This window comes from Peromyscus eremicus, chromosome 8a, assembly GCF_949786415.1.
Source record: "Peromyscus eremicus chromosome 8a, PerEre_H2_v1, whole genome shotgun sequence".
NCBI lineage: Eukaryota > Metazoa > Chordata > Mammalia > Rodentia > Cricetidae > Peromyscus > Peromyscus eremicus.
The window spans coordinates 52,787,865-52,811,363 of record NC_081423.1 but is presented as its reverse complement, the minus strand read 5'-3'; the positions used below and the strand labels follow the sequence as shown (position 1 = coordinate 52,811,363).

The window sequence follows — 23,499 nt, the reverse complement described above, 5'->3', positions numbered from 1 at the left end:
TTTTTTTTTTTTATGTAGACTAGGCTGGCCTTGAGCTACCTGCTACATCCTGTTTGTTTTTCAAAACAGGGTTTCTCGGTGTAACAATCCTGGCTGTCCTGGAACTCGAGAGATCTGCCTGCCTCTGCCTCCGTGCTGGGACTAAAGGCGTGCACCACCATCACCTGACTGATACATATTTCTTAAGGATTCAAGTTCCCTCCACTTTAAGGTCATGGCTTCTCTGACAAGGCATTCAGGACACCCTCTTTAGGATCATCTTCAGCCCTCAGCATACTGTCCAACCGAGGTCTGGAGTCTCCCAATCCCAGTCACTACCTCTTCACCCTTAAGACCCCAAAAGCTGCAGTCAGTGATGTGGGTTCTGGAGCCAGAGCAACACCAAGCCAGAAATGCATGCTGACCCTCCTGGGTTCTAGAGGCCATGCTGAAAGAACCCTATTTTCTCCTCTGATGATGGCCCTGCCTGTGCCCCAGGCCCCAGATAATCCGATTAAATAGCCTGCCCAGACTCTCAGTTCCTAGCAGGAACAGGTCCAGCTTCAAGCAGCCCTGCCTAACCTCCTGTGACTCAGGGCTTAGGAGTGGCCCAACTCTATCAAGCAACCAAGTCGCTGGGCACAGAGAATTAAGTATGCAGCAATTTCCAGAATATCATCTTCCTGACACAGAATGAGAAGCTAAGAATACAGAATAGCCAGGGAGCAGTACAGGTCAGTCCTAGAGACCCAAACAGACCAGAGACTGGGGGCAAATAAGGCATGGGAACCACAAGGCCATTGGATTTTTTTTATTCTCTTTTTAAATACTGTACAGTGAAAAATAAATACGCCTTCTCATCCACCAGACAAGGTTACTCCCCCCAATTCCCTGGGGGACCTTGTCACCCCCCTTCATACACACCCCTGGTTCTACTCCAAAACCTTCCCCATGCCTCCCACCCACAAATACCCTCACTATCCCCGTCTTCCACAGTGATGAGGCCCCAGAAATGGGGGGTACAGGATGGGAGGAGGGATAGCAGGGGAGCCCCCCTGAACTGTCAAATCTGGGTGGGTCAAGGAGCACCCCCACCAACAGGCGGAGAATGGGGGTGTTCAGAGGTCGGGGCATTAGAGGATAAAGGCACATCCAGTCTGATAGGGAAGGGGAGGCTCCCCTCACCCTGGGGGTTGGGTGGACAAGAGGGAGGGGGTATGACCCTGTTACACACCCCTCCACTAGCTCCTGGAGGTTGGGGGGGACCCAAGCTGCTGTGCCACCCCCCTCCCCCATAGATAAGAGCAGCTCCAGCGCAGGTCAGTTGGACCCATGAGGGCCATGGTGGTGGGCAGCAAGCGAGATGGAGAAAGGAGGGATGTGGACTGGAGGTTTTATGAAACCCCATTCACCAAACTACCCAACTCCAAGGGGGCAGAGAGCTCCCCGTTCTCCGAGGGGCCCTTGGGAAGCTTGCTGACAGAGTCACCCTGAAGAGGAAGCAGGAGGAAAACGAAAAGAAAGCAGTCCATCAGTACACAAAGTGTAGGCATTCCTTCTCACTGCAGACACATGGAGACCAGGGCCGATTCCCCCATCTCCCTGCGCTCTCGTCACTGTGAGCCTAGCCTCCCGTCCACGCCAGCTCCGCTCTAGCCTCGGCTTAAACCTCAACTCCACCACATACAGCCAATTCAACAACTCAGGTATTTCCTACACAAGTTTTCTGTGTCCCTGCCCCAAATAAAAAAAAAGAATGGGGTAAGCTGTATCATGACTGCCAACCTTCTGTCCTGAAAGAGAATCCTCTGAGGCTTTCGTGCATTCCAGAGGTGGCCGCTGGCGGCTCTGAGACTCTGCCCGTGAGATATAGTCTGCCACAGTCACTAGGAAAGGCAGAGAGGGATCAAGACTTTCAGGAACACAGGGATCCATCTCCACGGTTCCCACTGAACCCAACCCTGGTTTTCCTAGAGCACCAAGCATTCCATTCTTAGCTCTAGGAAGGCTCCACTCCCGCAATGTCAGCTGACCTGGTTGGCGGTCTCCGCTGATGGACCCATCAGTTCGATTACCACGATTGCGGCGGCGGCGGCTGCGATTGCGTCGCTGGGGTCTTGATTCCTCTTCTGTGGAGTAAAGAAAAGTCATCCACCCATCCTCTCATTCTTCATTCTTTCTCAAGACACCTAAGAATCCAGGCTTGCCCCTCACCCAGGCCATTCTCTGTCATGTTAGGACCGTCAGACTCCAGGCCTCCATCCATGACAGTCCTGTCTTCATCAGTACGACGGCGGCGGGAACGGCGACGACGGGCACTTGCTGGAGGGGGTTCCCCAGGCTCTGAATCAACTGGGGGCTCTGGTTCAGATGTGTCCAATAGGCTGTAAGGATTACTGTCTGGGTCCTTTAGCACTGAGGAGAGGAAGGAGAGGGACTTGGGGTCAGGTGACAACTGTTTTCTTCTGTGGGCCCACATATATATGACCCCCAGCTCTCTGATAACCTGAGCTAATAGATGATGAGTTGTATCTTGAGGTAGGCCGGGGAACAGGTGGGGGTCCCCTTCCCCGGCCCCCAATTGGCCGCCTCCGGCTTTCTTCTCCACGGCTTGGGGGATCTCGGTCGCCAGGTCCTGCTCGATTAGGCTCATCTCTCTTTTCTGACTCTGTCTCAGAAGCCGTGGATGGGTCTGAGCTGGGGCCTGAGGGGCACAGAAGGGTTTAATCAGAGCCACTGGTGTTGCCCTATGAGTTCTACCACCTCCTCCAAACTACAATTCTTCCTATCACTCACAAGCACCCAAGTCACTGCTTTCCCCAGGCTTCCCCCTAAACATGCACCTCCTCCACCGCTCCCACAGGTCTCTCACCATAGGCAGGACCGCCAGTCCTCCGGCCCCGGCCCCGGCCCCCATAGCTGCCCCCGTATGTTCGGGTCGTGTGCAGGGAAGAGGAGGAGCTCTCATCTGTAGTATAGCCAGCCTTGTCGCTGCCACCACCACCACCACCACCACGTCCACTCCCAGGAGGGCGAAAGCCCAGCCCAATCTGCCGAAGCTGTTCATCAATTTGCAGTCTCTCCAAGCGAAGCTGTTCAACCTCCTGTAGAAAGCAGACAGACAACACAGGAGAAGGAAAATGAGGGACAGTCCACTTCCTTCATGCTTTTCTACTCATACGGTCCCTGTGCAGCTAAGCTTTTGAGATACAAGAAGGAAGACACAGACTTAGAAAGAACAGGATACAGTCCCAGAGCCAAACTATGAACCAACAGTCCTGTTCTACAGAAAGACACAGCAGGCAGGCCAGCCCAGAGATTATACACCAGCAGCCCCTACCCCCTTGTTCCCCCGGCCTGTCTGACATGGCTTCTGACATGCGTACCTGCAGGTAGGAGAGGTGGTACTCTAGCAGTGCCTGGGCATTGCTGATATTCTCTCGGGTGCCAACAAATATGAAGGGAACCATTCCCTAAAGAACAGAGCAAAAGAAAGAGTACAAGTCAGTTAGGTGTGATGGTACAAATAATCTTAGCACTCAGGAGACAGAGGAGCAGCAGGAATTCAAAGCTATCTTCAGCTACATGGTAAAGTTAATTAATTTCAAGCACAACCTATGCTACATGAGATTCTGTCTCAATCCACACCCCCCCAAATGCCAGGCATGGTGGCACACGCCTTTAGTCCCAACACTGGGGAGGCAGAGGCAGGCAATATCTCTGTAAATTGAGTTTAAGGCCAGCCTGGTTCACAAAGTTAGTTCCAGGCCAGCTAGGACTATATAGTGAGCTCCTGCTAAAAAAAAAGAAGACGATCAGGAAGGAAAAGACTGAAATGTTAAGCCCACTCCTCAAAGGACAACAGGACCATAGTCTACTAGGGCTACGTTCTGTGCCCCACCCTCTAAAGTCCCCAGCCCTCAGAAAACAGTGCCTCCTACTTCTAGAAGACGATTTCTAGGCCTCTGTGCTCCATACCTCCTCCCTGGGGTTCTTCTTGTCATTATCACCTTCCACACGAACCCTCACCACACCAGACTTATCCACAATCTCCTGGATCACTTTCCCATTCTTTCCAATCACTTTGCCTAAATGGATAAAGGAGGAATTAGGCTTTTAATTTTTGTTGTTATTGTTGTTAAGGAAATAAAAGTAAATGTCTTCTATAGCCCCTTCTCTACATATATTGCACTTAATTCATTCTCCTATTTCTAGGAATCTCATAACCTCTCCATGGGATAAAATGCTACAATCTCCACACATTTATCATTCCCTTTTTCTCATTCCTATGTCAGACTATTTATTCTGTCCTTATGAAACCAGAAGTCCACAGAGTAGCATCAATCCTAGTCACATGCCTAACACTGTTTTCAAGACCCTGCCACCCGGGCCCAAACTATTCCTTTCATACACACACCCAAACTCACCAACCAGGTTCCTGGGCACTTGTACAGAGTCCTCAGAAAACTCCAGGTAGCTTCGAGCTTGTCGGCATGCCTCTGGCGTCTATAGAAAGAGTAAACTAAAACAGAACCTGGATCTCTGCCATTCTCTGACTTTGGAGAAATAAGCTGCTACCAAAGTCATGCAGGGAGGTCACCACAGCTCAGACTTGCTTTCCACTTTACCCTCTATCCCCTCAGTCCCCCAAGGAACCAAAAGACCCATCTTTGGCTGACCTCCCCATAGATGCGGAAAGTGCAAGTCTCTTCACCCAACTCAATGGCAGTCACTCCTGGCACTTTGCGGGCCTGCTGGATGTTGGCACCATGGGTCCCAATTGCCAGACCCATTAGGTCCTCTCTCACTGTAAACTCCTCTTGGAACGCTGCTGCCAACTGCTTACTTGTCTGAAAGGAAAAGGGACTGTGAGATCATGGTGGTGGAATCTCAGAACACGTGTCCCAGGTGGCTAATCCTTTGTATAGTTTAAATAAGGGAAAACGTATGAAGAAAACCAGGACCACCTGTGGTCTGCTGGCCACTGAGCCCTGCACAGCAATCTCAGGCACTTTTAAATACGAGGGTTTATGGGCAGTGACTAACTAATGAGGGCAGTTTGAGCTAGAAGCCACCAAGGCTCTAGATTTGGCTCTAACACTAACCGGATGAATGGTCCTTAACAAGACACACCCTCGTACCTCTGGTCTATCACCTGACAAGTCCTTACAGCTGGCCTACTCACTCTGAAGTTAATAAGAGTACTATTCCTCTTTTGAGCCCTTCCCACTCTCAGGAGTTCTCACTTTTCATTAATAAATCAGTGTTTATTCTGCTTGAGAGAGAGAGAGAGAGAGAGAGAGAGAGAGAGAGAGAGAGAGAGAGAAAGAGAGAGAGAGAGAGAGACCGGCAGTGGTGGTGCACGCCTTAAATCCCAGCACTTGGGAGGTAGAGGCAGGAGGATCTCTGTGAGTTCGAGGCCAGCCTGGTCTACAGAGTGAGTTCAAAGACAGTCAGGGCTACAGAGAAAAACCCTGTCTTGAAAAACAAAAACAAAAAAACAAACACAAAAAGACCAGCAATCGAGTTAAACAAGGCTGACATCCAAGAGGCTTCTTAAAATTCTTATGAGTGTTTGCCTACATGCTCCAGGCCTATGTTCCACCCCTGGCATCAAAAACAAACTACTGGGCAGGAGTATGATCAAAACATTGTAGGAAATTGGGGCTGGAGAGATGGCTCAGCGGTTAAGAGCACTGACTGCTCTTCCAGAGGTCTTGAGTTCAATTCCCAGCAACCACATGGTGGCTCACAACCATCCACAATGAGATCTGGTACCCTCTTCTGGCCTGCAAGGACACATGCAGACAGAACACTGTATACATAATAAATAAATCTTTAAAAAAAAAAAAAAAAAAAAAAAAACCACAAACATTGTAGGAAATAATTAAATAAATAAATTGCTGGGCATCAAGCAGCAGAGGTAGGCAGATCTGTGAGTTCGAGGCCAGCCTGATCTGCATAACAAGTTCCAGGACAGCCAGGGCTACAGAGAACCTGTCTCAAACACCAAAATAAATAAGCTGCCTATGACTGTTTGCTACACACACATTTTTTTTTTTTTACCATTTACATGATCAAATTCCTACTGTTTTGATTTAAATTTTTTTATTTTTATGTATGAATATTTTGCTTGCATGTCTATCTGTGTGTACTGTGTACATGCTTGTTGCTCCAGGAGGCCAGAAGAGGCATAAAATCCCCTGGAACTGAAGTTAAAGATGGTTATAAGCTGCCATGTAAGTGCTGGGAATCAAACCCAGGTCCTCTGCAAGAGCAACTGGTGCTCTTAACTTTCTAGTCCAAATAACAGGTACATGTCACTATGCCCAGCTGTCCAGTTCTTCTTCAGATGGGGTCTCACTATGCTGGCCTTGAACTAATGCATTCAAGCAGTTTTCCTGCCTCTCCCGAGTATCTGGGTAGAGTCAACTGTTATATGCATAGTTTCTCATACTCTAGGCAAATGCTGTACCACTCAGCTATAGTCCTAACAGTTATTTTAAAACACTGCCTATTGTAGGTCAGTGTTCGAGAACTTGCCTCAAGTGCGGAAGGCTCTAGATTTAGTCCCCAGCAAAGAGATAAAAAGAAAGGGGTTGGGAAAACAAGAAAAGGAGTATTAGCTGGGTACAGTGGTACACACCTTTAATCCCAGCACTAGGAAGGCAGAGACAGGTGGATCTCTGAGTTTGAGACAAGTCTGGTCTACATAGCAAGTTCCAGGTCAGCCAAGGTTACACAGTGAGACTATATGTCTCAAAAAAAAAAAAAAAAAAAAAAAAAGAGAGAAAAGAAAAGAAAGAGAGAGCTATGTCTGGGGCTCCAATTATTAAAGGGACTAGTCAATTACCAAATCCTCCAATTATTATTGGTATTACTATAAAGAAAATTATAACAAATGCATGGGCAGTGATGATTACATTATAATTTGATCGTCGCCTAATAAGGCTCCCGGCTGTCCTAGTTCTGCTCGAATTAGGATGCTTAGAGCTGTTCCTACTGTACCTGCTCAAGCCCCAAATAGAAGATATAGTGTTCCGATGTCTTTAGGATTGGTAGAGAATAATCAACGATTAATGAACATAGGTAAAATGGCTGAGTAAGCATTAGACTGTAAATCTAAAGACAGAGGTTTGATCCCTGTTTTTACCAAGCCTTAAGGTGATATTCATGTTGAATTGCAAATTCGAAGGTGTAGAAAACTACTCTACTAAGGCTTCTCCCACCCCTTTTCTGATAGGTGGGAGAAGTAGATTGAAGCCAGTTTAGGGTGTTTAGCTGTTAACTAAAAGTTCATAGGTTTGATTCCTATCAATCTAGATGAGGATTTAGCTTAATTAAAGCGATTGATTTGCATTCATTAGATATAAAGCAGTCTTGCAAAGAAACAAACAAACAAAAAAAACCCAAGCTAGGCGTGGTGGTACACACCTTTGATTCCAGCACTTGAGAAGCAGAGGTAGGCAATCTCTTTGAGACTGTGACTAGCCTGGCCTGCACAGAGAGTTTCAGGCCAGCCAAGGAAACCAGTGAAACCCTGTTTCAAAATGACAACATTGCCGGGCAGTGGTAGTGCATGCATTGCACTTGGGAGACAGGCGGGTGGATCTCTATGAGTTTGGCCAGCCTGCTTTATATAGCAAGTTCCAGGACAGCCAAAGCTATATAATAGAGAGACCTTGACTCAAAAAATAGATAGACAGACAGAATGTACTTTTGGCCAGATACGGTGGCACAACTTTTTAATCCCAGTACTCAGGAGGCAGAGGCAGGTGGATCTCTATGAGTTCGTGGCTAGCCTGGTTTACAGAGTTAGTTCCAGGATAGCCAGAGGTACACAGAAACCCTGTCTCAAAAAACCCAACACAGAACATGACAGAACACTGTCCTCTGGAGAATATAAGACCAAACAGCCAATCCAGGACAAATAACCCAGTAGCCTTTCTCTATGTTTCAGAAACACAAGAAGATCAAAAAGGAAAGAAGAACATTATTCAGCATGAGAAAGAGCAGCCAAAACTTGCCTCTAGGTGCTTGGTAGCTTCTTCATTGCGGGACATAAGCAGCAATTTGGTGCGAAGGCTTCGAAAATGCATATCACCCAGCAAAGACGCCCTCTTCACAGGGGCTTCTGTGGTTGACTGGGAAGAAATGAATAGAAGGTCTTAAATGCAAAATATACCCCAGGGACCATCAGAGACTACGCAATGCCAGAGTCCCTGAAAGAAGGCAGGTGTCAAGAATGAATTTCAGCTGAGCCATGGTGGGTCAAGCCTTTGATCCAAACACTTAAGAGGCAGAGGCAGGCGGATCTCTGTGAGTTTGAGGCCAGCCTGGTCTACAGAGTGAGTTCCAGGACAGCCAGAGCTACACAAAGAGAAGCCCTGTCTCAAAAAGCTAAAAAATAAAATAAACGAAGTTTAAAACAAGGTGTGGTAGCACATGCCTATCACCTCAAAAATAGGGAAGGTAAAGCAGGAAAACCATCAAATTCAAGTGCAGCTTCAGCCACATAGTGAATACCAGGTCAGCAGGGGGTAGGGGTAGGGGGTGGTGTACACCTTGTCTCCAAGACAAAAAGAAATGAGGTAGGCTGCAGGAAAATTACTGTCCATCACTAAATATTGACAGAAGCCATTTGACAATAAGGAGCAAGTACAAGGTGAGAGTTATTCAGTGGGGTTTCCCCCCCTTCTTAAAGATTTATAGCCAGGGGTAGTGGTGGATGCAGCAGGTAGATCTCTGTGAGTTTGAGGCCAGACTGGTTTACATAGTAAGTTCTAGGGGGAAAAAAAATTATTTCTATGTGTCTCTCTCTGTGAATATGTTATGTGCACACAGGTGTAAAGACCTGAAGAGGGTGTCAGATGCCTTAGAACTGGAGTTACAGCTGGTTGTGAGACACATGGAAAAGGCAGAACAGGAATTCCCAGGGCTGGCTAACTGGACAGCTAGCCTAACCAGAACTGGCTTGCTCTGGGTTCAAAAATAAATAAATAAATAAACTCTGCCTTGTAAAGTGTAGAGTGAGTGAGAAAGATACCTGATACCAACACTTCAGGCTTTTCCAACCCCTCCCCCCATGGTGTGCACCTATATACACGCAAATATATATGTGTGTGTGTGTGTGTGTATGTGTGTGTGTGTGTGTGTGTGTGTATACAGATCCTAACAAGCTAGGGTACTTGTCTAGAGCACATAGGTATGTGAAAACCATGGTTTAATCTCTCACAATGGGAAAAAAACAAAGGGGGAAATTAAGATATACATGAGGAAAACTAAGGAAGGGTCAGGAGTAACAAAGTCACAAGTAAGTGTGAGCAGGCTAGCATATCCACTTTTGCAAAAGTTTACAAAGGGAAAAGGGAAAACTGTTGAAAAGGCCTATGTTAAATTCAAGCATGAAAACTCACCAGAATAAAGAGCTCACTGTTTGTGATGTTGAGAAAGATGCAATTGGCTCCCAGTGCTTTCTTGAACTCCTTATGGACGTTTTCATTGGAGCAGCTGCAAAGAACAGTAAAGTATTCAGGGTGGAGCAGGAAGGGTTCAAGGGACAAAAAGCAGGGAAAATAAGAAAGATAGAACCACTGGTTTTTGTTGTTGGTTTGGTTTGATTTTGGTTTTTCAAGACAGGGTTTCTCTGTGTAGCTTTGGAGCCTGTCCTGGAACTTGTTCTGGAGACCAGGCTGGTCTTGAACTCACAGAGATACGGCTGCCTCTGCCTCCCAAGTGCTGGGATTCAAGGCGTGCGCCACCACCGCCCGGCTTTTGTTTTGTTTTTTGAGACAGGGGTTTCTCTGTGTAACAGCTCTGGCTATCCTGGAACTCACTCTGTAGACCAGATTGGGATAGAAACATTGCTAAAGAATAGGGATTTAAGAAAACTATTGTTTAATGATTATAAATGTTTGTTTAAAAAGGTAAAGTGCAAATGTGAATTTAACAATAAGTTGTAGATTTTCAACACTGTACATAAACTCCTTTGTTACAAATAAATATTTATGCTTCCAAAAAAAAAAAAAAAAAACCCAACTATTTTTAAAAATAATCAGGAGCCGGGCGGTGGTGGCGCACGCCTTTAATCCCAGCACTCGGGAGGCAGAGCCAGGCGGATCTCTGTGAGTTCCAGGCCAGCCTGGGCTACCAAGTGAGTCCCAGGAAAGGCGCAAAGCTACACAGAGAAACCCTGTCTCGAAAAACCAAAAAAAAATAAAAATTAAAAAAAATAATAATAATCAGAACACGGCATAGTGGCACACACCTTTAATCCCAGCACTCAGGAAGGCAGAGGCAGGTGGATCACTGTGACTTCAAGGCCAGCCTGGTTTACACATAGAGTTTCAGGCCAGCCAGAGCTTGTGTAGTGAGGCCCTGTCTCAAAATAAACAAAACAAAGAGAGAAAGAGAGACAAAGATGAAAAATGGAAGGGGTACAGGTGTATCATGCAAAAAGGTTCTCACAGGGTCAGGGGATGAACAGCAGACTGAAGAGTGGGAGACCTGGGAGAAATAAGGACAGAGGCTGGCACTGTAGAAAACCCCCAATTTCCAACCTCCCCAACACTCACGCCTCTCTGAGATCTTCAGGCACAGCCATTGTAACCTTGAAGAAGCTGCCTTTGGTTGCAAGGGGATTGGGATTAACAGGCCGAAGTCGTTCCAGGGTGACAATCTCATTGTAGGTAGCATCACAGGCAGCATACTCAATGACATAGAACTAGCAGAAAGGAAAAAGGAGGTGAATGACCTGAGCATCCATTTGCTACCTTTCCAAGAACAAAACACTTTCAGGAGTTCTCCAAAGGGCCTCAGTCACTCACATCTCCCTTCATCATCCGAACCCGGGCCAGCCACCAACCACAAGGTTCCTGTTCGTTGGCTCTCGAATAAACCTGGAAAAGTTAGAAATAAAGAGACATAGCACTGAAGACTATTCAAAAACATCAAGAATTGGAGAAAGCAAGCCGAGTGTGGTAATGCACACTTTTAACCCTAGCACTCAGGAGGTAGAGACAGGTGGATCTCTGTGTGTCAGTTCCAGGACAGCCAAGTCTGTTACACAGAGAAACCCTGTCTCAAAAAACTAAACAAAAAGCAAACAAAAAGAATTGGAAGCTGGGCCGTGGTGGTTTAATCTCAGCACCTGGGGGATCTCTGTGAGTTTGAGGCCAGCCTGGTCTACAAAGTGAGTTCTAGGACAGGCAGTTCTAGGAGAGCTGTAACACAGAGAGACCCTGTCTGGAGGGGAGGGGGGATTGGAGAAAGCATTCAGATACTTGAGAAGCATTTCTAAACCCACAAAAAGGAAACCAGAGTAAGGAAATACTAACTGAAAAATATGAGGTCACTGGGTTTTAATTATTTCATTTTCCATGCACAGTGGGTAAGAGCTGTCCAAGTCTGATGACTTGAGTTCAATGTCCTGACCACCACTTGTGAGCTGTGGCACACTCATCACACACACTCATCACACACACACACACACACACACACACACACACACACACACACACACTATGCCCAAGGCCCTGGGTTTAGTTCTAAGCCTCACACACATACATATTTTGGAACTATAGGAACTAGACTTTAAGTGGATTTATCGCACATCAAAGAGTAGCCCCTTTCAACTGGTGCACCCTCAGATCACACCCAGGATAGAAAGGCACTGCTGCACTTTCCTTCACTGGCTATATGGCTAGAAGTGGTGGTTCAAATGAAGAGGGAACAAAATCAGTAAGTTAAAAACCCAGAATCCAGCTGGGTGTGGTGATGCATGCCTTTGATCCCAGCACTCAGAAGGCAGAGGCAGGTGAATCTCTGTGAGTCAGAGATCAGCCTGGTCTACAAAGCAAATTCCAGGACAGTCAGAAAACCCCTCTCTTCAAACAAACAAACAAACAAACAAACAAACCAAAAAAAAAAAAAAACACCACACACAAAAAAAAAACAAAACAACAACAACAAAAAAACCCAGAATCCTGAGGGAAAAAAGGCAAACTGACACTGGAAAGGTTGACTTCACAGGCCTTACCTCGACCTCATCTCCTTCTGTGATCTCCTTATTATAGTCAGCTGGAGGTGGTAGTCGGACGTCCCCAAAAGGAATCTGTCTCTCACTTTGCCAGCTACAAGACAAAAGTGCCATGAAAGCTATTCAGATTGATGTGACTGTCCACTTCTTCACAAGACCCCGTCTACCCTTCCTGGCAGTCAAAGAGTCCCAACCACAGGCTCTGCTCCACAGTGGTCTCTTATCCCTTGCCACCCACTACCAAATGCCTACAGCTCACACCAAGCTATCTGCCCTTTTCTTTCCTGGAATTCTCACCCGAACTCCCAGCCCCCTGACACCTGCAGGCCTCAGCAGCCCCCGCTTTCTCATTCTCCTTCTAGGACCTAGTGTGCTTGTCTATTCCTAAGGTCTTACTTGTTTTCAAAGAAGATGGTGACAGAGTCTTCATGGACATCCTTCACAAAGCCCTAGAAAAAGTTTTAGAAAAAAAAATGTAAAAAGCATTAATGAAAATACATTTAACCACCATCTCAGCCATCAGGAAGAGAAATCAGAAACCTTTAAAATTAAGAGGTTTAGCAGGGGATGTGAACAGTCTAAACACAGCAAGGAAGATGTACTGCAAAAGAATATAAACAATAAGAGAAAGGAAACCATCCTGACAAAAATACAGAAATAACATGGGGTAAGAACAATGCAGAGCTGGGCGGTGGTGGCGCATGCCTTTAATCCCAGCACTTGGGAGGCAGAGCCAGGCGGATCTCTGTGAGTTCGAGGCCAGCCTGGGCTACCAAGTGAGTTCCAAGAAAAGGCGCAAAGCTACACAGAGAAACCCTGTCTCAAAAAACCAAAAAAAGCCGGGCGGTGGTGGCGCACGCCTTTAATCCCAGCACTCGGGAGGCAGAGCCAGGCGGATCTCTGTGAGTTCGAGGCCAGCCTGGACTACCAAGTGAGTCCCAGGAAAGGCGCAAAGCTACACAGAGAAACCCTGCCTCGAAGAAAAAAAAAAAAAAGAACAATGCAGAACCTGCACCAGAGCAGCCTGGAAACTGTTACCTCCCCGTCTGCCTGCCTCCTGGTGGGCTAAGCAGCTTGCCAGAGTTCAATTAAAATACCAGAAACTTTCAGCAAGCTAAGAATATCCCACAAGACAGTGTACGACTGGACTAGAACATACAGAGGACATCAGGGCAAGAAGTGAGAAGAGTTTAACTTTGCAGGGACCTGGCGAATTTAGTACCCAGATGCCCAAGTCCTTGGAGAATAACTGGAACACTGGAGTTCTAAATAATAAGCAGTTTACTGAAGAAAAAACTAGAATTGAACAGATGTCATAATTCTGGATGGCAAAAATAACTACTGAATCTGAAAATAAAATATGTAGAAGACCCCATCTTGAGATCATGACAACAGCAACCATTAAACAGTGGCTTATTTCCTAAGAAGGCCAAAACTGTATATTCAAACCTACAGTCTTCAGTTCTTCTGCCTTCTTTCCCTATTTTTCACACAAAGATTTCTAGTTTTGTCAAAGTACAATTCTTATTTTGTTTTTTTGGTTTTTCGAGAAAGGGTTTCTCTGTGAACAGTCCTGGCTGTCCTGAAACTCACTCTGTAGACCAGGCTGGCCTTGAACTCAAGAGATCTGCCTGCCTTTCCCTCCTAAGTGCTAGGATTAAAGGCATGAGCCGCCACCACCGCCCGGCTCAATTCATTATTTTTTAGGAGCTATGCTTCTCGTTTCATATCTAATAATCTTTTGGAACCTAAATCCACTAAATTTTGTATGTGTTTTAAATTACACATTGTATATGTGTGTATCATGTGTATAGATGTGCGTGTGAACACATGCATCCTTCTGCCACCACATCTTGTGGAGGTCAAAGGACAACCTATGAAGTTGGTTCTCTTCTACCATGTGGGTCCTGGAATCAAACTTGGGCCTACAGGCTTGATGGCAGATACCTTTACCCACTGAGCCATCTCCCTGGCCCAAGCTTTTTATTTGGCATTTAGGTATGTAACAGATTTTACAGTAGCCCAGGCTGGCCTCAAACTCATACGCAGCAGAGCCTTTAACTTCTGATCTTCCTGTCTCTGTCTCCCAAGTGCTGTGGTAACAGGTATGCACCACCATATCCAATTTATTTGGTGCTCAGAGTGTTTTATGCATGCAGTATCAACTGCACTACACTCGCAGCCCCAAACTGCTTTCAGTTATTATACATTACTTTGTACTTCCTGATTTTTTTTTTTTTTTTTTTTTTGGTTTTTCCAGACAGGGTTTCTCTGTGTAGCTTTGCGCCTTTCCTGGAACTCACTTGGTAGCCCAGGCTGGCCTCGAACTCACAGAGATCCGCCTGGCTCTGCCTCTGAGTGCTGGGATTAAAGGAGTGTGCCACCACCGCCCGGCCTGTACTTCCTGATTTTTGATGAAAGTGAAAAGGAAGTTTGGAGAAAGGATAGTGCTTTTCAACAAATGGTGTTAGAAAAACTGGACAGCCACAGACAAAAAAAATGAACTTTGATACCTCATATCATATACACAATTTACCTCAACAATTTTAAATGGGGGTAGAGAACTGGCTCAGTAGTTAAGACCACTTGCTACTCTTGCCAATGACCCAGGCTCACAGGCTCGCACCTATGAGTGACTCACAACCACTTCTAACTCCAATTCCAGAGGACCTGACCTTGTTCTGGCCTGTGCAGGCAGCAGGTACATATGTGGTACACATGCCGACAAGCATTCATATACATAAAATTTTCAAAAATAATTTTTAAAATATTTATGTTTATAATTTTTCATTATGTGTGTAGGTGTGTGGGTCTGCTTGTGGGTATGGGAATGTTGAGTGCAGGTGCTCAAGGAGGCCAGAAGTGTTAGATACCCTGGAGCTGAAGTTATACAGTTGTGAACCCCCTGATGCAGATGCTGGAATTGAACTCCGGTCCTCAGGAAGAGCAAGTGTTTTTAACTGCTGAGCTGTCTCTCCAGTTCTAAAAAAGAAAAAAATAAACTTAATGTATCATAACCCAAGCATGGTGAAGTACACATATAACCCAGCACTCAAGTGAAGGCAGAAAGAGCAGAATTTGGCTAGGCGGTGGTGGCACACGCCTTTAATCCCAGCACTCGGGAGGTAGAGGCAGGTGGATCTCTGTGAGTTCGAGGCCAGCCTGGGCTACAGAGCGAGTTCTAGAACAGGCTCCAAAGCTACACAGAGAAACTCTGTCTTGAATAAAAAAGGAAAAAAATAGCCAGGCGGTGGTGGCACACGCCTTTAATCCCAGCACTCGGGAGGTAGAGGCAGGCGGATCTTTGTTAGTTCAAGGCCAGCCTGGGCTACCAAGTGAGTTCCAGGAAAGGCGCAAAGCTACACAGAGAAACCTTGTCTCAAAAAACCAAAAAAAAAAAGGAAGAAAGAAAGAAAGAGCAATATTTTAGGGTCATCCTTGGTAGAGGCACCTGTGGGCGCCAGGCATACAAGCAGTACACAGATATATATGCTGGTAAAATACCCATACACAGGCTGAATGCAGTGGTGCACAGCTTCTTTAGTCTCAGAATTTACGTAGAGGCAGGTGGATCTTTGTAAGTTCAAGGCCAGCCTGGTCTACATAACAAGTTCCAGGCCACCCAGAGATACATACATAGTAAGACATTGTCTCAAAAAAAATTAATATAAAAATAAAAAAATTAGTTGCCACTGGGTGTTGGTGGCGCACACCTTTAATCCCAGCACTTGGGAGGCAAAGGCAAGTTGACCTTTGCAAGTTTGAGGCCAGCCTGGTCTACACAGCAAGTTCCAGGACAGTCAGGGCTACACAGAAAAACCCTGTCTAGAAAAAAAAAAAAAATTAGTTGCCAGGCGGTGGTAGCACATGCCTTTAATCCTAGCACTCTGGAGGCAGAGGCAAGAGGGTCTCTGAGTTCCAGGCCAGTCTGGTCTACAGAGTGAGTTCCAGAACTGCTAGGGCTACACAGAAAAACCCTGTATCTATCAAACAAACAAATAAATAAATAGGGGCTCTGGCTCTGGAGTGTATACTTTAGTGTGTGCTTAGCATGTACAAAGCCCTGAATTCAATCTTCACATCAAAACCAGTAAGAAGGCAGGTGCTTCTAAAGGCTACTGGCTCAAGTACCAACCCTGAGCATAGGAGCTGGGATAGTGGCAGAGCTTAGGAGAAAATAGACCAATAATCTCTAGAGAATGCACAGCTCCCACCACACAGACCAGTCAACCACCACTTCCTGTACTGCTCTTCCTTTATATTGGGAAAATCTAAACCTGGATTTCGCACCAGATACAATCTACTTTGGCTGTTTTGTGTAAACAGTCTCACTGTACAGCCCTGGACAACCTGGAACCTGCTATGTATACCAAGCTGTTATATGGTCTTGAACTCAGAGCGATCTATCTGCCTCTATTTCTCAAGTGCTGGGACTGCAGGCATATGCTAACATGTCCAGGTTTGTGTGGTATGTGTATGTATGTGAAAGCCAGAAATCCTTCTATCGTAATTTTTGAGATAGAATCCTTCACTGAACTTGGACTGACCAATAAACCCCTGGGTTTCTCCTGTCTGCCTGTCAGTGCTAAATCACAGTTTTGCTGCTACACCAAGCTACTTATGTTGGTTCTTGGGATCCGCACTCAAGTCCTGATGCTAGTGTAGCAAGAACTGAGCTATCTTCTCAGCCCTACTACTACGACTTTTTTTTCCCTTAAAGATTTACTTATTCATGTAGGCAGTGATGGCGCAGGCCTAAAATTCCAGCACTCAGAAGCAGAGGCAAGATGATCTTTGAGTTCCAGCCTGCTGATCTACAGAGCAAGCACCAGGACAGCTAGGGTTATACAGAGAAACCGTCTCAAAAAACAACGAAACAAAATAAGATTTGCTTATTTAATCTTACGTGTATGAGTGTTAGGCCTGCAGGCATGTATGTGCACCACTGTGTCCCTGGCTCCATCAGAGATCAGAAGAGGATGTCAGATCCTTGGAACTAGAGTTATGGACAGTTGAGAGCAACTATATGGGTGCTTGGAATGAACCCCAGTCCTCTGAAAGACAAACAAGCGCTCTAAACCCATAAGCCATCTCTCCAGACCGCTGCTGCTTTTTTTTTTTTTTTTTTTTTTTTTTGAGACAGTCTTTCTTAGAACCTTACTATTGCCCAAGTAGGGACTAGTTAAGACATCCTGGCTTGGTTCTTAGCATACTTTTTTAAAATACATTTCCTCGCAATGTCTATCTTCTCTTCATTCAGAATCAATGCCCATTCCTGCTAGTCTCTACATGGTAACTCTTCCAGAGCACTTCTACTAGTCAGTATTCGCCTGGTCCTGCTTCCCTTTGGGTTCTTTAGCTTGTCTGAGACAGGATCTCAAGTGGAATTCACTATGTAGGTGAGGATGACCACGAACTCCTGACCCACCAGTCTCTACCTCCCAAGTGCTGGGATTACAGGGATACGTCACGAAGCCTAACCTTTCATCAAACAAAGATCCAAATGGCCATCCCTAAGAATTTGTCCCCCAGGGTGAATGTAGATTTATTAAGGAAAAGTGGGACAGAGAAGCCAGGCTTGGTGGCATGCACTTCTAATCCCAGCACTAAGGAGGCAGAGGCAGATGGATATGAGTTCCAGGCCAGCCTGATCTATACAGTGAGTTCTAGGCCAATCAGGGCTATATAAAAAAACTCTGACTTTAAATAAATGAATAAATGGCAAAGAACTCCTGTGAGTGGGAAAGGCCCAAAGTCTTAGTAGATTATCAAGATACTTAACATTTATCGAAAACATTCTAAGGAGGAAAAAAAAGTAGAAAAGTAATATAATCACTTGCTTGCCTCTTAAATAGTTTCTCTCTTTCACAAAGGCTATGTCTAAGACTCTAATTCTCTACTATGTTGAACTGACACATAAAAGTAGCAATATTACCGTTTTTTCTTCCTCAACAAATAGTGACTTCCAAGGCAGAAATGCTAAGCTCAGAATAGAATCCTCCTTCCTCTGCAGTATAACCCAATGCCACTTATCCTTATACCTCCAGCATCGTTTTCCCTTCACCTACTTTCCAGAATAAACTCTCTTCCCAACATCATACTCCAGTTCCACCTCTGCCTCTGAATTCTACCCATTCACTTCAGATACAAGGTTCTCTCTGGAGGACAACAGTTATGGAAAGGAACTGTTTGGTCTATGCCACTGGGGAAATGAGCAAGTGCATAAAATCTCTTAGAAAACCTCTATCCAGATGATCTGATTCAAAGGCTGTAGCACTTCCTGGCTTAGCTTTCTGGGCTTAGCACTGTGAGATGAATGAAGAAAGCTCTTCAGTTTCTAGACACTTCTGTTTCTTTAAACAAGAAGATATGAAATTAACCTCCATCTTCACCCTTGAGAAGAAAAGGAATTCTAGGAGAAAAAGAGCCAATGCAAAAAGCATGTTTTGAAGCTGATGATGTCCCTTAAGAAAAGAAGGCAGCCGGGCGGTGGTGGCGCACGCCTTTAATCCCAGCCCTCGGGAGGCAGAGCCAGGTGGATCTCTGTGAGTTCAAGGCCAGCCTGGGCTACCAAGTGAGTTCCAGGAGAGGCGCAAAGCTACACAGAGAAACCCTGTCTCGAAAAACCAAAAAAAAAAAAAAAAAAAAAGAAGGCTGAGCCAGGCGGTGGTGGTGGTTGTGGTGCACAACTTTAATCCCAGCACTCGGGAGGCAGAGGCAGAGGCAGGCAGATCCCTGTGAGTTCGAGGTCAGCCAGGTCTACAGACAGTTCCAGGACAGTCAGGGCTACACAGAGAAACCGTGTCTAGAAAAAAAGAGAAAGAAAAGAATGCTGGCTGGTCAGTGGTGGCACATGCCATAATGCCAGTAGTGGAGAGGCAAAAGTAGGTGGCTAGCTGAGTTCGAGGCCAGCCTGGTCTACAGAAGTTGGGGTTGGTGATATGTACCAATCCTAGCACTTAGTAGAGGCATTAAGACCAGAAGTTCAAGGTCATCCTCAGCTAAAAGTCAGCCTGAGCCACACCTTAAAACAAAAAAGTAAAGTTTGATAGTATAGTTATAAAATAACTCAGATCTTAGATCTGGTATCTGCCCTAGAAAAATCAAAATAAAACACAATTTTGGGAGAGAAAATGGGGATCTCCCCAAATTTACAGATCTAAAAGACAGGTTAACACTCCTTTACTCACACCAAAGTTTGCTGAGTCATGAATATTAATCAGCAAGTTTGGAAGACAAGCAATTACATTACACACTGAGTTTAAGAAATATTAGTGCAATGGAAGGGAATTGTTTTAACTCAGTCATGGACCAGAAAGTGCTGAAGTGGCTAGAACACAGGAGTTCCATTGCTAGCCTTTTCATTCAACTGTTACTGTCAACTCTACTCTGTCCCAGAGAAACCTATCCCGCTTCACTCAAATCTATTACTGCTGTGGGGCTGGAGAGATGGCTCAGAGGTTAAGAGCACTTACTGCTCTTCCAGAGGTCCTGAGTTCAATTCCCAGCAACCACATGGTGGCTCACAACCATCTGTAATGAGATCTGGTGCCCTCTTCTGGCCTGCAGACATACATGCTGTATACTAAATAAATAAATCTTAAAAAAAAAAAAAAAAAAAAAAAAAAAAAAAAAAAAATCTATTACTGCTGTGGCCCACAGGTAAAAAGGAAAATATCCAGAGACTTTCTGCTGGAAACTCATCTATGTAACAGAAAACATATCCCTTCCCAACCACTGCAGACAGTTAATTTGACCTGAGCACTGATCTTTCCCAGCTGTGCATGGCTCCCACGCCTCCTAGAACAAAAGCAAGTATCTTATCTTGATCTCATGCTCAATTTAAGAATCTTTTTCCAAATTGGGTGTGGTTGTGGATGATTTTAATCCCAATACTCAACAGAGGGAGACCTATATTCCAGTGAGTTCAAGGCCAGCTTGGTCTACACAGTGAATTCCAGGGCCACATATAGAGATCCTGTCCCCCAAAAAAACAAGCAAAAGAAAACAAAACAAAAAACAACAAGAAAACACTTTTCTTGAAATTCAAAATTTGGGGGTGAGAATGATACAGATGAAGGCTAAGATATATCAAGGAAAAAAGAACTAACATCTTATGAAGAAAGGTACTTCTTTTTTTTGTTTTTGGTTTTTTGAGACTAGATTTTCTACTTCAGCCTTCCAAGTACTAGGATTAGAAGTATGGACCACCATACACAGCCTAAGGAAGACTGTTTTAACAAATGCAATACAAGTCTGAGGAAAAGAATATTAAAACATATGGCCAGGTAGTGGTGGTGCACACCTTTAATCTCAGCACTCGGGAGGCAAAGGCAGGTGGATCTCTGAGTTCAAAGCTAGCCTGGTCTACAGAGTTCCAGGACAGACAGGGCTACACAGAAAAATCCTGCCCCCGCCCCAACAAAACACAGATGTGTCCCATCAGAACCTGAAAGGAATTAGAGACTTTTGTCACAGAAAACATAAATGTTACAAAGACATCTTTCCAGTCAGAAGAAAAAGTACCAAGAGTCAGGAGAGTTAGGAAGGTGACAGGGGTCAGAATCTGCTAGGAGCTTTCTTCGGCTATTCATGAACAGGCGGACATCAGTGAGGATTACACAGGAATACAGAAATATCAAGATAAAGCCCAAGACTTAACTGAGAGGATAAGCTAAGACTAATAGATATGTACACCCACAGGCACTGGGTAAAGAACTTGATCAGAAAAGGCAGGCTAAATGTTATGGCACTTATAGTTGAGTGAAATACAACTTATCAGTCAGTGGAAGTGGGGGCAGAAACCATCTACAAGGGCGAGCACAAGTCCTTTTCCAGCTACAAAAAGATACAATTTCATAGTAGTCAGAGAAAGTAATTTCCAAGGGCATGAGAAAGCAGAAAGGTCTACTGGGGTAGGGGGTGGACCCAAGGAGATCTGAAGCAAAAGGTGGCTCATCTAACTTATCTGATGCTATGAAAATTCCTCTTTCTCTCCAGAGTAAAAAGAGTAAGGAAGGAATCAAAAGTTTCTGGGACAATTCAACACATAAAAGTCAAAAGCGAGCTAGCAGTGTTGGAGGCAGAGGCTATGAGCTCAAGGCCAGCCTGGTCTACAGAGCACAGGACAGCCAAGGCTACACAGAGAACCCCTGTGGGAAAAACCAAAGTTCAAAGTGGTTCAGAATTCCACCTATCAGACGATGAAAAACACTTGGGAGCAAGGAGAGTCAGTCTTAATCTAAATTGGGGAGGGGGATCCAGAATAAGACTCAGAACAGATCCAGAAGGTGGGATGGATGTATGGACAGAATGAAGGAAAAGACAAAAGGTCTGATCTAGTATGGTGGCTCAAGGCTGGAATCCCAGAACTTAGAAGGCTGAGGTAGGAGTACAGAAGAGTTCAAGTTTAGCCTGGGCTAAGTAGTGAGAGCTACATATCAAGATCCTGTTCCAACCCCACCCCCGAAACAGCTCAACGGAATCAAATCTTGGGCAAAGAAAAGCTGAAATTAGCAATTCTGAAAGATACTTTTCTCTCTCCAGAAAGACTGTCAACAAGTAGAAATCTGTTCGAATAAGAACAGAAAGAATCTTGTTGAGACACCCTTTTAATGAAGCTTAAACTTAAGAAGCCAATAGAGGAACGACCTAAATGTATCTGGAGTCCAAGAGATAAAGAGGAATCCATCCCTGGGTAGCTGGTTTGGGGATAAAGGTGTGGTGGGGTGACAGACTTGTCCAACAAACCTACTTTTATGGCTGATAAAACCTGAGGCCAAAGATGCTCAACACCACAAATGGGTTCTGACCATTTCTTCTTAGGCAGGGAACAAGAATACAAGATCCAAGTTGAGTAAACGGTCTCGAGGCAGCAGGCAGAAGCCTCCCTGCAGACCGAAGACCTAATGTGGGCCAGTGGGCCTTCCCAAGGGGTCATGGAGGAAAAGAAAGACTCTCCCATGTGCTGGGGCGGTGGAGAGGCTGGGATTAGGAGCTCAAGTATCTCCTGCACTAAGACACAAGCCAAGTCAATCAGAAGCTGGGTAAAGGGCTTTCTCCGGAGGGACCAGGGGTGCCCATCCGCGCGCAGTAATGACCCGACGGTCACGCTTCAGCTGAGGATAAAAAGCAGGTGTCACAGCAGCCTCCAAAGTAAAAGCACGAGGGTGAACTCCCACGGTCTCCCCGGGCGCGTTTCGAGTGGGAGCGTGGGTCGAAGGTTCCAAGGGTCAGGACTGAGCTCCAGAAACTCGATCCCGCCGCGCTCTTCCCTGCCTCGGCGGGGGGAGGGGGCTGGGGAGGGTGTCCCGGGGCGACGCGCAGCCTCACCTTGTAGAAGGCCCCGTTGGAGCCCCGCACCTCGACGGGCAGTCCCGGCTCCACATCCCCCCCAGAGGCCAGGCCGCCCATGGCGCCGCCGCCGCCACCACCTCCGACTGCCCCGGCAGCGGCTGAAGCAGAGCTCTGAGTGCGGGCCGGGCCGGGCCCCCGGCGTCTCCCAGGAGGAGGAGCCGGAGGGGGAGCCGCGGGGGGCGGGAGCCGGGCCGGCCCCACGGCGGCCCTGCTACAGCCGACGAGCAGGGGGCCGGGGCCGGGCCGCTCCCCGTCCGCCGCCGCCGCCGCCGCCGCTGCCTTGGTCTCCGCCACCGTGAGAGGAACGGCCGCCGCCGCCGCCGCCGCCGCCGCCTTCGTCACCTCAGCTTCCGCCCGCCGGCGCCCCCGCTGCTGCCTCAGTCCCGGGACCCGCTGCTGCCGCTGCCGCTCCACGGCCTCCACCTCCCCCTGCCGCCGCCGCCGCCGCCGCCGCCGCCTACTGCGCAGGCGCACAGGGCACCCGCCCGCCGCGCGCGGAGCCCGAGGGCCAAGGCGCAGGCGTCGAGGCTGGCGACCCAGCTCCGGCTCGCCAGCGCGTCAGGGCTTCCACATTCTCTTCCCCTCTCTCACGCCCCCTCCTGGTCGCCGCTCTGCGCTTGCGCGGAGCGAGGCGAACGCTCGAGCTCCACCACCCCAACCTTCCTCTGTCCCTGTCCCTTCCTTTCCCCGCCCCACAACACTGAGCCCGACCAATCCGGGGAAGGGAGGGGCCGCGCTCGCTCCATCGGATTGGACTTCCGCCCCCACCAAGGGAGCCCCGCGGAGCCAGGGCAATTTAGGGATGGGCATGCGCCGGAATGACTGCTTGGTCACTTTCACCACCTTTGTCTTTCTTGGTGCACACACTCCAAAGTGGGGGGGCGGAAGGGAAGCGGGGGGGGGAGGGGGGGCGGAGGACCCGAAAGGCTAAAAAAAAAGTTGCCCAGTGCGCATGCGCCGGGCTTCGGTGTCCCTGCGCATGTGTTGACTCTCTTCCTCTATAGGAGATTCAAGAGTCACGGTTCTTGGCTTGAGTAGTTTGGTTTTGTTTTTTTTAAAGTTTTGTGAGACCGGCTCTCTTGTATCCTAGGTTGACCACGAACTCACTAAGTGGATGGGGAATGACC

The 23,499-nt window shown here is 46.8% G+C and overlaps 1 protein-coding gene across 1 annotated transcript; it reads right to left on the bottom strand.

Annotated features, from left to right (window-relative positions):
* Window positions 1–775: 775 nt before the first annotated feature.
* Fxr2 (FMR1 autosomal homolog 2) lies at window positions 776–22,617 on the bottom strand. The gene is made up of 17 exons (XM_059270976.1): window positions 22,349–22,617; window positions 12,413–12,465; window positions 12,017–12,110; window positions 10,806–10,877; window positions 10,554–10,702; window positions 9,396–9,489; window positions 8,007–8,123; window positions 4,659–4,829; window positions 4,407–4,485; window positions 3,958–4,067; window positions 3,366–3,452; window positions 2,852–3,083; window positions 2,486–2,683; window positions 2,194–2,394; window positions 2,013–2,108; window positions 1,765–1,865; window positions 776–1,469 (listed from the first exon to the last, which is right to left on the bottom strand). Exons 1-17 carry the CDS (start codon window positions 22,427–22,429, stop codon window positions 1,374–1,376), a joined length of 2,031 nt encoding a protein of 676 aa, XP_059126959.1. The 5' UTR covers window positions 22,430–22,617; the 3' UTR covers window positions 776–1,373.
* Between the last annotated feature and the right edge of the window lie 882 nt (window positions 22,618–23,499).